Source organism: Neodiprion pinetum, chromosome 2, assembly GCF_021155775.2.
Source record: "Neodiprion pinetum isolate iyNeoPine1 chromosome 2, iyNeoPine1.2, whole genome shotgun sequence".
Taxonomy (NCBI): domain Eukaryota; kingdom Metazoa; phylum Arthropoda; class Insecta; order Hymenoptera; family Diprionidae; genus Neodiprion; species Neodiprion pinetum.
In genome coordinates this window covers 3,773,022-3,790,931 of record NC_060233.1, presented here as the reverse complement: position 1 = coordinate 3,790,931, position 17,910 = coordinate 3,773,022, and the positions used below count along the sequence as shown (strand labels likewise).

Here is a 17,910-nt window from a genome sequence, read left to right as displayed (position 1 = left end):
TTTTTCGCCCAAAAAAACAGCAAGGCTAACCCCTTTGTATTTTTGGCGAAAATTTTCGCGATTTTGAAAAGTGCTGAAATAAATTCTTTCACGCACTATTCCGACGTAATTTTGCGAGAGAAATCGATTGGGCGCAGTCCCAATACGCTGCGATCAACGCATCAAAAGTTACAGCCAAAAAACGAAAACCGGAGATTTCGACATTTTTCAGCAGGTGCTTTTTCCTTCGTGATTTCAATCCCGTTGATCCTACGCTGTTTTCGCTGCGTTTTCTGAGTTCCTGGGGGTCCAATTGGTCAGAAAAGGGTCATACAAATCGAATCGGAGACTAAAAGTTTTTCGCCCAAAAAAACAGCAAGGCTAACCCCTTTGTATTTTTGGCGAAAATTTTCGCGATTTTGAAAAGTGCTGAAATAAATTCTTTCACGCACTATTCCGACGTAATTTTGCGAGAGAAATCGATTGGGCGCAGTCCCAATACGCTGCGATCAACGCATCAAAAGTTATAGCCAAAAAACGAAAACCGGAGATTTCGACATTTTTCAGCAGGTGCTTTTTCCTTCGTGATTTCAATCCTGTTGATCCCACGCTGTTTTCGCTGCGTTTTCTGAGTTTCTGGGGGTCCAATTGGTCAGAAAAGGGTCATACAAATCGAATCGGAGACTAAAAGTTTTTCGCCCAAAAAAACAGCAAGGCTTACCCCTTTGTATTTTTGGCGAAAATTTTCGCGATTTTGAAAAGCGCTGAAATAAATTCTTTCACGCACTATTCCGACGTAATTTTGCGAGAGAAATCGATTGGGCGCAGTCCCAATACGCTGCGATCAACGCATCAAAAGTTACAGCCAAAAAACGACAACCGGAGATTTCGACATTTTTCGGCAGGTGCTTTTTCCTTCGTGATTTCAATCCTGTTGATCCCACGCTGTTTTCGCTGCATTTTCTGAGTTCCTGGGGGTCCAATTGGTCAGAAAAGGGTCATACAAATCGAATCGGAGACCAAAAGTTTTTCGCCCAAAAAAACAGCAAGGCTTACCCCTTTGTATTTTTGGCGAAAATTTTCGCGATTTTGAAAAGTGCTGGAATAAATTTTTTGATGCACTATTCCTACGTAATTTTGCGAGAGAAATCGATTGGGCGCAGTCCCAATACGCTGCGATCAACGCATCAAAAGTTACAGCCAAAAAACGACACCCTGTGATTATGACATTTTTCGGCAGATGCTTTTTCCTTCGTAGTTTCTCTCCTGTTGATCCCACGCTGTTTTCGCTGCGTTATCTGAGTTCTTTGGGGTCCGATTAGTCAGGAAAGGGTCATTTGAATCGAATCTGAGACCTAAAATTTTCGGCTCCAAAAATGAAGAAAAAGTAAGGCTAACCCCTTTGTATCTTTGGCGAAAAATTTCGAGATTCTGAAACGTGCTGGAATAAATTCTTTGATGCACTATCCCGACGTAATGTTGCGAGAGGAATTGATTGGGTGCAATCCCAACACGCTGCGAGTAACTGATCAAAAGTTACAGCCAAAAAACGAGAACCTGTGTTTTGACATTTTACAGCTGGCGCTCTTTCCTTCGCATTTTCTCTGCCAATGGTCCTACGCTCTTTTCGCTGCGTTTTCTGAGTTCCTGGGGGTCCAATTAGTCAGGAAATGGTCTCACAAATCAATTCTGAGACCAAAGGATTTTCGGCCAAAAAATAGGCAAAAAGGTAAGGCTAACCCCTTTGTATTTTTGGCGAAAAATTTCGCAATTTCGAAAAGTTCTGGAATAAATTGTTTGATGCACTATTCCGACGTAATTTTGCGAGAGAAATCGAATAATTGCAGTCCCAATGTGCTGCGATCAACGGATCAAGAGTTATACCGCCAAAAGTTATAAATTTCGCGCCGGGTTGCCTGAAGGAAAGGGAAGGAACATAACAAATTCACAACTGCAAAGTTTAATCTTTAATTCAATTTTTGTTTATTTAATATTCAAGAATTCTAGTACAAGTGTTCAGGTGTCAGTGTTGAGTACTCCAACGAGTTGTTAAACGGGAAAGTGAAATGCAGGATATATTACTTCAAGCAGCTTGCGATAAATGCTATGTGATAATTATTTTTGCAGTATTTTAGTATAATATAAGTTGTGTTATGCGCACAGATGAAATGTATCTCCGCAGGATATGATATGTATGATATTATAATGTTACTATTTCATGCAATTTGTGTTAAAATGAACGAAGAAATTGATTTCCCCATATTATGCTCTTTGTTTTTTCTGAGTTGTATGACGCTATTTCACATGCCTTACTTGCCATCCTTGGTCATTGCTTTGCTGCTGGTCTTTTACTCTCTTTGATGCCGTTTCTGCGTTCCTGAGAGTCCAATTGGTCTAGGAAGGGTCGTTCTAGGAGTTGATCTTTGCAGCTGCTGATTCTACAAAGTTGTACTTGCACAAGTCGAATTTTTGAGGGTTCAAAACCAGAGACTACAGGTTCCTCTGCCTCGATTTTGAGCCAAGATAATTACGGAACGAATTCAAATTAGGTAAAATATATGTGGCATACAATAATACAGTTATTCGTTCTCTTCTTCGTTCATCGTCAGTTAAAATTCACTGCAACATCTTATTCACTACGTTCAATAACATACGTAGGCATATCATTTCATCCCATTGCTGCGGTCAAAAAATAAAAAAACATTCGCAAAACATAATATTTATTATTATTACGTTTACTCTGATACAATATTCATCAAACATAATACATCGATTTAAGCAGAAGGAATAAAGCATTCAAATAATGTTCCACCTGTTAGCATCGTATTCTTCTCATGTTTTCGGTCGAGATTAAAATCCCGTGTTAAAATCAACACAGTCAGATGTCATAATTTCCAATAGATGCGTTTTATTTTTTTGTTATGACGGGCTGGAGCCCCGATTAACCTTTGCAATATTCATTGGCACAATATTTATTTCGCCGCACAGTTTTCTACAAATTCATAAATATGGGGGACCATCTCGATGAGGCATTTCGCAAAATCGTACGCGACATTACCGAGGATATAAAAAATTACCCAAAAGAAGGTTCGAACCTCATAACATTACAGGATCTTCGAACGCAATTATAGTCTATAAGCTAATGCGTTAACTGTTCGATCCAGATCGGAAAACGGTAGCGGGATGGCTGCAGCAGGTAGGCAAGGAGGTTCAGACGGATGCCGATCGACGTGCTAGAAATGAATACGGTCGTTATTTAAGATACGTCGTACAGTCTGGCGAGCCTTTACCCGACGAACTGAAACCGGCTCTTTGTTCGCAAGATCTTTCATCGGCGGTTCCTAAGCCTGGAGTACGAACTTTTCTTATCCAAGTTCTTCATGTTTCCGGAACCTTACAATTGACTCCCCCATGATCTTTTCCCCTATAACATCGAGATACATGAGAAATCGGGGCGAATTGCTTTAAAAATTTTCGAAAACGATTATTGTTACATCTCATAGGATACCCCGAGGGGTTCATCACTCGTGAAATCTGACGTACACTTTTCCGGAAATCTTGTGAATTCTCTTGCAATCTTTTGAAATCCGTGAAATCTGTTTAAATCCCTGAATTCTTTCAAAATCTTTTGAATTCCTCTGAAATCCGATGAACTCTCTTGTAGTCTTTTGAAATGCTATGAAATCATCTGAAATAGTTAGAAATTTTTTGAAAATCTTTATAATCTTTTGAAATCTTTGTAATCTTGAAATCAGGTGTACATCAAATCGATGAGTGACTAATCGTAACATATATGATATAAAACAGTATGTTGATTATTCGTTTCAGAAATCAGTGTGCCCTAGAAAAGATATCATCGCGCAATTGCAGCCTGGTGTGAGTTGCACATTGTTTAATTTTCTGTCGTCCTTTCTGCACCGAAACGTTAGCCACGATTGCGCAACAGCAGCTCTCTGAATAATTACACAGGGTATAATGCATATACATGTAACATAACTCTCTACATGGCAGACTGACATGCGAGGAATAGCAAAGATTTGCGAGGATGTACGCAACGGCGAGATAACAACTGCTGCGGAATTCGTATATGCTCTTGCACCCTACGTATCTGATCGCGGGATGCTTTTTCGAGATATTTTGGACAGAGATCTCAACTTCTTTCGTCACATCGTCGACGAGACGGTTGATCGAAGGGTATTCAAACTCCATTCATTTACATACTTTCACTGTAAACGCTTGTTGCCGAACTCTACGGTCATTTTCCCATTGATACTGGATTAGCCGAACGGTTTGGTTTGAAAATTCAATCACTGTTCGATTCGAGAATCAGCAGCGGTTGGAATTACAGTGGAATTGCGGTTTAGGCTGAGCGAGATTATTCGTTACGAATTAATCGGTTTGATTGTGCGGCAAACGAGGAAATCGCATTTCACGTTACTGAACATTATTTCATCATAACGAAATTGCGATCTCATTATCGAACAGTAGCTGCAATCAGTGATCTCAGGTATTCTTTTGTATTAAAATTGTAACGGATATTGGAAACGAAAGTGGAACCGCTAGGTTCGTTACGCTAAATCCGCGCAATCGATTCCTCTTGTGAATCATCGCGATAAAATTGAATTGCGGAGGAGCTGTAACGGAATCTTGTCGAAATCGACTAATATCATTTTCGTTCAAAACAGGTTCAGGACGAGGCTGACGTAATGATGCACACCCAGAACGATATAAAGCAAAAATTTCACTCGTTAACAGATGCGATGGTTCACAGAACGATGAAAATCAGGCAACGCCTTTTGGAAATATCTCCGAAATTCGACTGGGCAAAACACGGGAAGAACAAGTCGAAAGTGACGAGACTCATCAAAGTTGTAAGCAGATATTAGCAAACTAGAAACAGTAATTTATTAGTTTCAATTCGAAATTTCAAAAATATCGAATTGGTAAATTAGATTTAGATTAGCAATAATGTAAAAACGCCTCTGTACATGATTAAGCCTCGTTCATTGATCATTTCCCGTTTTTTTTTCTCTTTCTTTTCATTTGTTAATTAATTAAACAGGACCAGAGACGTAAGGGAGTTCACGCGGATCCAAACATATTGGACAAGCTACTTCATCAAGTATTTATGCGGGGACAATGGCTTAAGAAAGAGTTGGCACGCCTGCAAGAAGAAAACCTAAACTTGAAAATGTTCCTTGGAAAGTTTCGCGTCCTAGCTGCTGAAAGAAAGGAGCAGGAGAGCCACGTACCTCGGATGCTCTGCAAGGAGAAAAACTTCCTAGAGCAGGAGCTCGAAAGTCTTCAGGAAGAGTATAGTAAAAATCTCGAGGTCGTAAACGCCCTTTACATCGAACATCATAGATGTGTAAAGCCATTACCAAGTCAGACTTCGGTCAGTGACTGGTGTGACTAATTTAGTCCTGAAATATTGAAACCTATTTATTACCATTACTTGATAAAGTATCATAGACGAATGGAGCTGGATTTGAATACAGAACACGACGATTTAACGATTTTAATATATTTACAGACGTAATTAGTGTACTTTCTTATTTTACAAGTAATTTATTAAAACAAAAACTTAAATTTGGAATGAAATACGCTCCCTTGTTTGAATCGATACGTATACAGTCCGCATAATACTTTAATATTTCGAACTGCTCGTATCTCATTGAACCTACTGAATCAAGAGGCGATTCTGTGCTTTCCGATCAAATACAAAAACGAAAATCAATTTGATTATTTTCATTTTCGATTTATTTGCGAAAACGGCAAACCAGCATGTATATATGTATAGCACCACCTTAATGAAGAAAACAAAATTTTTCAATCAAGGTCCAGATTGGTTAAGTACCCAAATACGTGGGTCAATTATTTCAGGCAGATTCATAACTCCTAAATCAAACGTTATATGGGAATCTCCTCTTGTCTATAGTCAGTAAACTTGATTGGAACCACTTGTCATTTTATATATATATAAAAAAATATATAAATATATATAAATAAGAGGTTGCCTTGGTAATTCATTTCAAATTGCACTTTATATGGCTACAAAAGTCTTAAAAATATTTTTATATCCAATTCGTTGAGCATATTACCTATACTAAAGTACATAAGTCGAGTACCGTTACAAGTAGAATTATACATACACATATGCATAAGTAATAACAAACAATAGACTCTTAATAGTTATTACAAGTAACAAAGAATAGATTACATTTGTTTCATTTCGTTCTATTTTTTTCAAGTTTTGGCAGTGGGAAATGATTTAGAACTAATTAGGCATAATGATTGCATCTCTGTATCATACCCAAAAATTGTCTACTGTCCATTACGGCATTTGAATCGATGAGCTTTACACGAAAAAAATACTTTCAAATAGGCATGATGCACGTTAGAAATATTCAAATATAGCCTCTAAGCTGAATACCCATACATACAGCGTCACGAGTAAACGGTATAGACGAACATTTATCGTAGTATATTATATTCAAAACTTCGATTCTGGCAATGTTGCAGGAGAATTTCTGGCAGCTGAGCTAATTTCGCTTGTATTGCTGCTCGAAGCTTTAGATTTTTTATCTGGATCCATGGCGATTGAAATAAATTCTTCAGACATTTTTTTGTCCAAGCCAGTATATGTCTGAGACAAATCAACCTGATCTGTACTTGGCATAAAAGCTTCAGCTTTTCCAACTTCTTGCTGTGACATGGGAGATACTGGCTTTGTACGATGGTTCGGTAAACTGTTCGATTCATGTTCTGGCATTGCGTATCTCTTTCGCTTGATGCGTACCTACAGAAAAATGTTTGTCAATGGTTTTCCTAAAATTACTCTCCAAATGCATGATAGAATACTTGATAAATATATATTTCAAGCACATGGAAATATGCTTACCATTTGTGGATGGTAATGAGGATTTGGTGGATAAATCGGACCTCTTGCCATTTTACAACAAGGTGCAGGCATGGAATGATACATGGAATGTGGAGGAAATGTCCCTGTTGCTGGTATAAGTGTTTGATATTTTTTAGGTATCGTCGCCATGCCGTACGGAGTCTAAAATAGAAAATCAAATAAACTTTTTAAATTGAATAAGTAAAAGTTATAACGAGTAGGTATGCAATTGAATAAAAGTGAAGGGCTCTTCTCAAATGTCAAATTACTTGGAAACACTTTCGTTATTTATATAATTAACTGAGTGCATTCTGGCATAGAAAACACGAAAGGAGAAGAAATTTCCCTCTGTAGAAATATTACACCGTGAGAGATTTCTAAATGGATTAGCTGCAGGCAAAGATATTACAAGTTTCTCCCAAGCATCATTCTCAATCTCAGGATTCATGGGATGAGCGAACTTTCTAGTGTGTCACTGACCTACCTTCCCCCATACGAAAACAAATTCTTTTCTAAACGCTTACAACGATAATTTCTTTTGAAGATTGTATAAGCTAAACCCGTATTGAACGTACATATTGATATTTGTTAGAGAAAGAACCGCACAGCTATACTCACTGGTAACACGGGTTGTACAGACATAATGGGCTGTACCAGATATATCTGCTGGGATTTGGGATGCGATGAAACCCACTGGTGTACCATGTTGTGCGTTTTCAATTGACCCTGACCTGAGACAGGCGGAGAAGATCCTTTCAAGCAGCCGCACAGGCGGGGCGCAAGCTTAACGCAGCTGTACCCAGAAATGAGTAATTCAATGAGGCTCGCTATCAGAAGACCAATGCTAGCCATCAATCCTGCCCATCTGTGGTCAACACCCATTACAGAGTCATCGTCATTCTGAAAAAACAGATCTCATAATGACAAGAACTCGTATCAGGATTACGAATCATTATGCGGTTGAGTTGTAAAATTGGCAATTCAAGTGATAAACGTTCCGTGCTTTTTATTATACTCTGCTTACTGCCGTAGGTGTGTACACACACGTTTTTGATTCGAATTAAAATACAGAGTAGAAAACGTAGATGCTTCATCTGTGAATCACGACTATTTACGACTATCATAATTCTAATTTGATTCCGCGGATTTTTAACATAATCGTAATAGGCATGTTTTCAATGGTAAATATGCGGACCTTGGCATTTGGCAGTGAATTAAAAGTTACTGCTTCTCCTCCTGGTGCTCAACTTTCTCTTTATCATTTACACGTGTGTTGAAAAAAGTTTTTAGAACTCAAACCGTTCACATCTGGTTTTTATGGTGTTAACTTTAGCAATAGGCCCCTCAATATTGATTTTAATATTTCCAAGAAGCACAGAGCAAATATTAACCCGCTCCATTACCACATTTGAGATTGGTATCTCTAGAAACCCGTTACATGCTGAACAAACTTGACTGGAAGATCAATAGTTAATCCACAATGAAAGAACGCATACCACGCAGGATGAATTATAGTTTTTTCACTTAAAAATGAGCCGTGTGTGAATAGGTTTCACACTCTGATTCAATGCAACACCTAAATCTAATTTAAAATCAGGGTAAACCATCTCCTGAATATCGCATAGGTATATGAATCAGGCTCCACCAGATATTCAGGCTAATTAGAGTCAAGGCACTTTCGTTCTTAATTAATACCACAGTTTATAATCTAGAATTTAGTGTAATAAATTATTCATTATTACCACAAATGAGTAGAGTTTAAATTCCCAGGAAATATACGTTGCATGTATGTTGCGTGTGTTTCAAAAGTACCAGACTTGTTATTTTTGACATGGCAATGTGTTTACACGCGCGTTTAATTTCTTCAACAGTTGACCCAAGATTTATCACCTGGCCTAAATTATACACATAAAAACTATGCCAACAACTCGCTAATTGCTTACCGTCGTTTCTAAAAGATTTATCTCAGGATTAGACCTCTGTGAATCCCTTACGACGGAAGTGAGCGCCGTGATTGCAGCCATGTTCGAAAGAGCCAGAGCTATTAAACTAGATGCCAAATGGGCAGAGGAGAACCCCGAGTATTGAAGGCTCTCTTTATCAGCTGAAGTCGTCAAAGTGGCAACAACCCCTAAGGCACCTGCGACCAGAGCTCCAGCTCCTGCCCATAGTCCCGCTCCTGAATTTCCCAATGAAGCTCCGTGTACCAGGACCAATACGCCAAACACCACAAGAATAACACCTGACAAGTTTTGTAATTCACAGGCCTCAAATTGTCGATCATAGGTGTGGATAATTTACGAGGTTGAAGTTATTAACGTTGTCGTAGCAAAACATTGGGGAAAAAATCATTATTTTCTTAATTTTACAATGATTTTTAAGCAACTATAAGAATTCAAAATATGAGTGTCTTTTGTTTTATGACAGTTTACTGAATTTAAAATAATTTCAAAATGGTGAAATAACGGTTTTTCCTCGGCATGAATCGTTACTAACTTCAATATGATGATAATTTCATTTTGATTTATACATCTTCTCAATTGCTAAGCTGTACATAAATTTTGATGACTTACCAAGCAGCAGCTGACCGCAGGACATAAGCATCAGTAAATTCGAGTCATCCTTAGTTTCGGTTTCTTCTTGTTTTTTCGAAATTAGAACTTCTTTGGAATGTTTGGACTGCATTGTGCTGCTCGTTTTTGAATCCTTTGAATCACCGGATATTTTTGAGTCGTTTGAATTTTGACTCCTCACTGTTAAGTCTGCTTCCATTGTAGTATGATTCTCCGTCATGATTATTTTATTTTACTTTACTTACTTACAAATATTGAATTATATAAAAATATAAGATTTTAAATTATGTTTTCATTGTATAATCGAAAAACATGTGTTATAACTCGATTCTCTCAGATTTTTTTACTCTTTTTAATGTGAATTGTTTTTACAAAACTTTTCTATGTAATAACAGTCAATTAAAATTATTTGTATAATTGTTTACGGGAGATAGTTTATCGGTCAAACAAAATCTGCTGACCTAATTTAGTTCTGACTAAACGACAGCCGGGCATTCAAGTTGAAGCGTTTGATATCACACTGTACTGTTGAGTCTATTGTAAGACAATCAACAAAAACTTCAATAGGTCACTGTCACTTTTCTCTTTAACTTCCTAATAGTTGACGTCAGATATTAAAGTTCCCAAGTCCTGGTTATCACGGTAGCCTGAAGATGAATAAAATTTGTAATGAGGAATTTACGAAATCAAAGTTGAAAAAAGATATAATTTATTTCCTCCCCCCCTCCCCCTCCCCCCTTAATTTCTCATTTAGAATGACCGATTGCACTGTTCACTGTTGAACACAATAAACGGATTCTATTTTGAAATAACTTTGGCAATATATGTTATAACTCTTTCGTTTTTATTGTTGAATTGATCCGATCGATTACCCTGATTTCAAATCTTTTCAAATAGAACACTGCGCAAGAAAAAAACTCACCAACATTGTCATTTTAAATAAAAAACAACAGTCACATCACTATTAAATTGTTAAGAATAAAATTTGCGAATGATAAAATAGATTTTGTAACAAACAATTCAAATGTTTAACAGAGCGTCAGAGTCGTCTTGGATAAGAGAGAAACTTTGTCTGATTGTGAGGAGTAAGTTAAGTAGCTCGTGGTAAGCCTGGTCAGTGACTGGCAAGGCACAGGTACCAGAGAGGCATGGGCTTAATAAACTATACTTCAAGATACAGCAACAGGTACAGTTCATGCTTACGAGTCTGTAGTTTCTCTCTACCTTTCTACAGAAGCATCCAGAAGAGAAATGTAAGGAGGACCGTTTTAAGCTAAACTGTCCATCTGTAGCTAACTCAAACATTTTGTCTTATCTCAACGATTTTTTTCTCATACCCATTACGTCGAACATAAAAAATAAGACACGATTTATTATTTATTGTCTATTTTAATCATAATGCTGGATAAAAAATTGCAAACATTCTTATTGTAGAAAGTAAAATAGAATAAAATGTTCAATATAGTTGAGTAAGTAAAATTTACTAAATCTAATCGTACCAATGAATCACGAATTTGATTACTCGGTAAGATAATGGTACGAGAAAGCGGATGGAATCGATTTGATTTTAAATTCTGATGGAACAACAATTGGGTGAATTGGATGTTTAATGTACAATTGCTCTTACTTTCATTTATCAATATAAGAGCCGATGTAGATTACAGACCTGGCGTGAGTTGAAAAGGCGTGTAATTTTGCATGTATACAATTATTTGCGTCCTGTATTTTTGTTATTCAATTTTTTACATGCTGTATTTTTATTTTCTCAACGTGATACCTGCTTGGGTCACTTTCATATACGAGTGAACTGGAATTTCAGACGACATTATTTCAACTAGAATTCGTACATTAGGCTCATTTTATTCTATTTTTTAATCTTTCGTCATTCTCTCCATTGCGTAACATCAAATTATCTCATCCAGGTATTCTTTTACAAGAATTACCTGTTTTTAAAAATTCGTTATAGAAAGTAGAGGAGAATTGCGTTAAATTTACAATGTTTCGGTTTGTCGTTGCAAGACAACAGCATGAAGCATTTTAGAAGGGTCAGTGGACCATAATAATTGGAATTAAACAAAATTAACAAATACCGTAACGAAATTTTTTGTGAACTGTAATGACGATCACCTATAAATTACGATCATCGGCTGTATAAAAATATCCTAATAATCGCTAAATCGCGTGAATAATCCAGACGTATAATGAGATAATCTCTGCGTGTGAATGTGCGCTACAACCGTCTAGAAAGCTCTGGACCGTGTCTAGTTGAACATAATGACAGCGAGCTGATAGACAAGCAGGAAAGCGCGAATATGTTAAATAACACGTTGCTGACTGACAATTTCTTGATATATTTTACTACGCAGGTGGGCACTTCATTTATTTACCGATGATGAGATCACGAGAAAGTTGAGAAAAAGGAGAAGAGGTGGATGTATGCGAGTTCTACGACCTCCGCATCTCTCCATTTGGTATACATAATATATGAATATCATGTGCAAGAATATTTCATACGATTTTTGGTTGGAGGGATATTAGCATGAATATTTGCGCGGTGATTTATTGCTACCAGTATACAAAAAATGAATCACAATATAGTAGCCTGTGTTTTGTAAATTTGTCAATTCCTAAGCACAGATGAAGATGAACGGAAGAGTTTAAAAATACAGTTACGTGATTTCAACAATTTCGAAATCAACGATATCTCCACAAGTCCTTCTTCAACAGGTATTAAAATCAGGGAAAGGAATCGATTTACATAATTCACTCTTCCTGATTCCATGTTTTGGATTAAAAAGGACTGATTGAAATTGATTGAAAAAACTAAACCAAGGCATCGAAATGTCGCATTGGAATAACTGTGGGTATGCTCTGATGACGAGAGTTAAAAGACCGGTGGAAAACCATGATTGTGCGAGCCTGCTTCTCGTCTCATACTTATAATATATATGTGAATACCTATACATGCGTGACAGAATCTCTGCGATGGAGATGCAATCTCAGTTCGCAATAGCGTAATTATTACAAGATGTGTAAAATTTTATAATCTCGTGTCCGACATGCTCTTACTGTTTTACGGTCGCCCACATTGCGTATTATACAGTTAGCATTACCGTTACAATAACGTATTATTTTGCAACTACGTAAAATAATTGTAATTCTCTCATTCGCTTAACTTCTCGAGTTTCAATGAATCAACATCGGAATGTATACCAACGAGTTTTATCTAAGAATTCAATAGTGCACAGAAGCGAATTCGTAATTGACCGTGCGAACCTGCAGACAATTAAATGGTTGCAAGTATATTTGTTTCAAGTGAAAAAAATCTTCAACAAAATTCTTGCACTAATTTTATTCTAGCTTGGTAATTATTCAGTTTCAAAACTGGGAAGATAATATTTACTGTTAAGCATAGCAGACAAACTGTTAGGTATGCTATTAAGATTATTGACAAGACTGAAGTAGATTGCCTTGACCACGCAGCAAACGCAGGAGGCTGATCTCATCGCATAAACATAAGAGGCGACGACATAGCGTTAGAGGTTGAGCCGCTAAATTATTCGATTCTAACTTGAGGAAGCGAGAAATTCCTGCTGCTTATACCATACAGATACACTCTTTTTAACGTAACTTTTTCTTCCAAGTTATTCAGTATCATTCGATGATTTAAAGTCTTCGTCAATTGCGTGCTTGTGATATTTTTAAACGAAAAATTTAATTTGTATCACTCTTGAAAATCCGACAAGAAACGGATAAATTCTCTCTACTAAGCTGTACGCTGTTCAATATATCTATACACAACAAGATAGTTTATATTCAAGGTACACGCAGGTGCTCCAAGTTAGCTATTGCCGGACCTGTTTCACTACGTGAGACTTGAATATCAATAAGCTATTGAACTCTCGAATTACAACACAGCATATTATGCTTAAGTGTAATATGGGTCAGTTTGAGATTGTTTCTCAGCGAAATATGCATGCCAAAGGAGAACTTTAAGTCCGCGGGTAATTTGTAAGGATGTATAAACGCGAGAGAATTCATTTCAAGATTGATATTTGAATTTCATTTATAAAGAAAAATTCTAAGAACCAAATGTTGATTGTTGAATCAATTGATTGTGCAATGAATAACAGGTATTGAAATTTCTAAAGTGAAATTAGCTCCTGATATGCATCGAGCTTCGATTATGATAATTCCTGCGGAGCAGGATTCTCGATTGTTGCATGTCATTAATATGCTTAACACAAATAACTCTGCAATACCACGTGAACCTATTGTTTCTCTCTACACTTCCTACATGAAAAATTTCCTGTTAGCTAACCGGTTGATCTAATTTGCTAAGTACATGGCTTTGGAATAGCTAATTCAAACCCGTAAGTACGTGCAGTGATCTACCCATGTTCATTTCTACACGTTCTCGAAACTGTTAATTCTTTAGAATGAATAATATTGCGCTGGCAGAAATGTTAAAACCATTCAAGTATCATCCTCTTACTAAATACATCGATGTAACAAACGGCATGTAAGTGCTGTTACTCAACGATATTAAGAGGGACATTTCCCGGCTGTTTAACGATAGAAAGTATTAATTTCAGGGGTAGTAATAAGAAAAAAAAGAATGACAGCGCAAGAGACAATAAATGCTGTTCCTTTTCTTACGTTTTTCTCCACGTCTTTTTTACAATAAATTAAATGTCAGAAGGCCACAATATATGAGGTATTGTATGTCCCGTGTTCATTGACTCCACATAAACACAAGCGTATGGTCTTCCTTTCACCGCAGTGGTTCTCAAGCCTACTATTACCGTGTCTAACTTTTGTTTTATCTATTATGAGACTTGAAGTTAAATGAGAACCGAGAGCTGAAATATCGCATGATGTAACACACCTGCTATGTGTGCCTTGGTTTACATAGGCATGCAGAGTTTTTTTTTTTTTTTTTCGTTTTATGTCGTTTTATTTTTTCTCTTTTTTCGTGTCCTCAAGCTCGAATACATTAGAATACATTATCCCGAGGTTGGCGGTCATTCGGTAAAAATGATAAAAAGGAAGACTTTATAACTCACCAGGTTGTTTGTCCTGGACAACAATTTCTCCGAGTGTTATTCGTCCTTCCTTTGATGCTGCTACTCCAATCTCTGTAATCCTTTCAAAATTCGTGATGTACAAACTGTAAAAAAATATTTAAACACATTATTGCAGTTTAAATATAATCAATCACTTTTTACACACGTACAGAAACAGAAAAGATAAATAAGTATTTCGTACTTTTTTTTCCAAGGATAGTCCAATTCCTCCGTTTGGTATTTACTTATCAACTTTAAATTCCCATCATCCCCTGCAACGAGCATCAGCTCGCATTGATCTTGTGCGCAATTCTCCATGCTGTAGACGATGCTAACTTGAATGCCGTGTGAAGAAGTGACTTGAATAAGAAATAGCCTGGAAAAATGAGGTGAATCAATGTCAAATCGTATTATTTTTTAGTAAACAACTAAAATTAATTTCAGGTAATCGCTTAAGTCTTACCTATGAAACAGGCGAGGGTTACTCGTGATTATTTCCAGACACCCTCCGCCATTGAACGAACAACTTCTGCAATACTTGAAGTAATTTAACTCAGAGTTAAGAGTTGTGCTCGTAAAAGCAATGGATTGGCCATGTACTTTTACAAAGCTGCTCTTCGTATCGTACACAATGTCTTCGACTACTTTTTTTAAATCTGATTCCGTAGTTAAAACCTGCTCTGACGCAGACTCGGTTTCATTTTTATTCAGCAGATTCGACTCTGTCACAACCTTGGGCTCTGTTATTTCTGGCTGGTTTAATATTTCAAGGTGCGGCGACGGCGTTGATACTTGAGGAGACTGGACACTCAAATTGAAGAAGGGTTTATCTTCAGAATATTTTGCAGACTGAAAAAAAATTGCGTATTTGCTGATTTCCTTTGGTCGTTTCATACATATTAGTTCCGCATGGTAACCGCTGCCTTCATGCCAGATTTCGATCATCAGACACAAATTTTGAGTTCAATTAATATTCTAAATACGAAATATTTTCAAGATGTTCAACATATCTAAGCATACTAGACATTAATTGAATATACTATTAGTACTAATTCAATAGTTAATGTGATTATTAACGTTTCAACTTTACTCAAATAACACACCTGACCTAGGCGATAATTCATTAAACCAACTCCCAGACACAATGATGTTCTAAATGTCTCGTTATCGTATAGAGGTACGTGGATGTAAAGATAGGGGAAAAGTTGGGCCCAAAACAAATTCTCTGTGTCTATAAATGTTTTTGGGCCGAGATATTCGTGGGTCCATCCTGGTGCGAATATAGCCACAGACAGATGGTGTTCTCTTATCTTTCGCAATGCCTATATTGAATGAAAGCCTGTGTTAGACGAATATCTTAAATTCAATTTGAACCTAAAATATAGTAAAAATTAATTGCTGCATTCGAACAATGTATGTCAGGTGATAATTTCTTTGAAAAAATTTAAGATCTTATGAGAGAAGTTCAGCTATCTTCGATTATCGGTAATTTGAAAAGTTACATTCATTCCATAGATTGTTAAATTTCATTTACATATTCAGACTGGAATCCACCTCCGCCAGGACAGCCTCGACCCCAGACATCCAGTCCTACATAAATGTCTCTAACACGATTTCCCGCAATTGCTTGATTGCGGCTACTGGCTAGGCCAGTATCAGTCCAATTATAATTTAAAAATATACCGTCACACACCTCAAAAAAGCATCTGAAAGTACGAGTACAATAATTGTAGAAAAGAAAAGAAAGAAAAATAGTTAACGGATAGAAGCAATCGACGTGGAATGTACGCCCGATTCCTACTTGTTTAAATCGTTCAGCTCGTTCTGCCACTTGAGTTCTCCTTTCACAGTAACGCTATCATACCAAATAACTTCCGAACCTTCGAGTGCAGTGTGAATAGTGTTCGTAAGGTACTTGACAAAGAATATTAATTTGTCAATATCGTCTTCGTCAATCTTATTCTCCACATTGATCAACCACCCGTCGAATTTGTAAAATTTGGCAAGAGTTATCAGAGCGTCGGCAAACCTCTTTATTTCTGCTTCTGATCTGAATATTTCTTTCCATATTCTCTCACCGTCTGTCCACTCTGTTATAACAGTTCCGAGGACTTTGACACCGTGAGTATGTGCTGCGTTGATCCAACCATAAGGTGGTATAGTCACTAAGTAGTGGCTAAAATATACAAAGCTGTCCACTCCGCTCCAGTGGTAAAAAACGTACGAATCATGGGCGTCTGATCCAAAGATGAACCTAGAAGCAGTCGAACCGAGCTGTCATACAGCAGACGAAATGGTGCTTCATTCTGAATAATCAAAGTCAATACCTGTCATCGAGATATCCACCTTTCATGTCGTGGCACACAAGGGTCCTCGGTTTCTTGTTGCGGTTCCACTTGACCAACAGTTTTGTCACATCGTTGATATCTTTTCCCGAGTAAACATAATCCGCCGATTTTCGCACATCTCGGATCTCGGGCCAGGGCGGTAAATTACTTAAGCCGGCATAAAGCTCCTCCAGAGTTTTGAACGGTTTTGAGGTTAGAACCCGACTCGTTTCGTTTTCGGCCTTACTCGACATGACTGACCTATTATTATCCTTTATAAGGCGATTCACGGGCTGATTTAGCTTGTGCGCTGTATCAGTAGAAAGTGAACACGGAAAATCAACTTATAAAATAAGAAATATAACCTAGAACGATGAACACAAGTGACGTATGTCAAATCATGAAACAGCTGATTTATCGCGTGCTACATACTGGCCACGCGGTTTGCAGATGGTCAGGCGTTTCAGCACGAATCGATTTAATCACTACACGTGTCGTAATTCTATTTCGTCTTCGAAATTTATATCGATTTGCGATACACCCAATTACAAAGTTGCTCTTTTCAAATCAACACAGATTATTATATCCGATACTTCGTTAAATCGTATTTTCGAATCTGTATGTAAAAAGTTTTCGTGCATAAAGAAATGGAAATATTTGATGCTCCGGATAACGATCGGTATGTTTGAAAATATTTTAAATCCGTAACAAGCTTTTCCTGCGCTGTATCAACACAGGATTATATCTATATGGCGTATCATTTATTTACGAGTACAAAGTTTTATAATTAATTCAAGGGGGAGGTTTAATCGAGCTGAAATTTTTCCCGTCGTTATGCGATGGCCGCGTAAACGCCAGTGTAATTATTTACAATATTACTTTAGAAGTGAAATAAATAACGCGGTTATAGGGAGTGGGAATTGAAGGGTTGTTTCACGAAAGTTTTTACAAATTATAGGTAAATACGTGTATAATTCAACGATGTAGTATATAATAACACTCTCTCGAGCTGCACATTACAAAAGGGAAAGCCACGAATGCTGTTCGTAATGTGCGTGAAATGC

At 37.1% G+C, this 17,910-nt stretch overlaps 1 protein-coding gene across 4 annotated transcripts; it reads right to left on the bottom strand.

The window, feature by feature from the left end:
- Positions 1-6,004: 6,004 nt before the first annotated feature.
- ENGase (cytosolic endo-beta-N-acetylglucosaminidase) lies at positions 6,005-17,251 on the bottom strand. Of its 4 annotated transcripts, XM_046610558.2 has the most exons (8): positions 16,847-17,251; positions 16,321-16,773; positions 16,054-16,225; positions 15,623-15,841; positions 14,983-15,368; positions 14,722-14,895; positions 14,520-14,623; positions 9,679-10,100 (listed from the first exon to the last, which is right to left on the bottom strand). In XM_046610558.2, exons 1-8 carry the CDS (start codon positions 17,098-17,100, stop codon positions 10,048-10,050), a joined length of 1,815 nt encoding a protein of 604 aa, XP_046466514.1. In that variant the 5' UTR covers positions 17,101-17,251; the 3' UTR covers positions 9,679-10,047. The 4 variants fall into 4 exon arrangements, with proteins under 4 accessions (XP_046466518.1, XP_046466516.1, XP_046466514.1 ...); XM_046610559.2 differs by lacking the exon at positions 15,623-15,841; XM_046610562.2 differs by lacking the exons at positions 14,520-14,623; positions 14,722-14,895; positions 14,983-15,368; ... (2 more) ...; positions 16,321-16,773; positions 16,847-17,251 and adding exons at positions 6,005-6,778; positions 6,881-7,042; positions 7,499-7,780; positions 8,824-9,122; positions 10,678-10,804 and having other exon boundaries at positions 9,454-10,100.
- Positions 17,252-17,910: the final 659 nt, after the last annotated feature.

What these genes read in the sequence shown, in the direction of transcription:
- ENGase (XM_046610558.2), bottom strand. Translation starts at nt 17,100, where the DNA reads ATGTCGAGTAAGGCCGAAAACGAAACGAGTCGGGTTCTAACCTCAAAA. An exon ending in GAGCTGAACGATTTAAACAA is followed by an intron (nt 16,226 to 16,320) that starts GTAGGAATCGGG and finishes TCGTACTTTCAG; the next exon opens with ATGCTTTTTTGAGGTGTGTG. An exon ending in AACCCTCGCCTGTTTCATAG is followed by an intron (nt 14,896 to 14,982) that starts GTAAGACTTAAG and finishes TCATTTTTCCAG; the next exon opens with GCTATTTCTTATTCAAGTCA.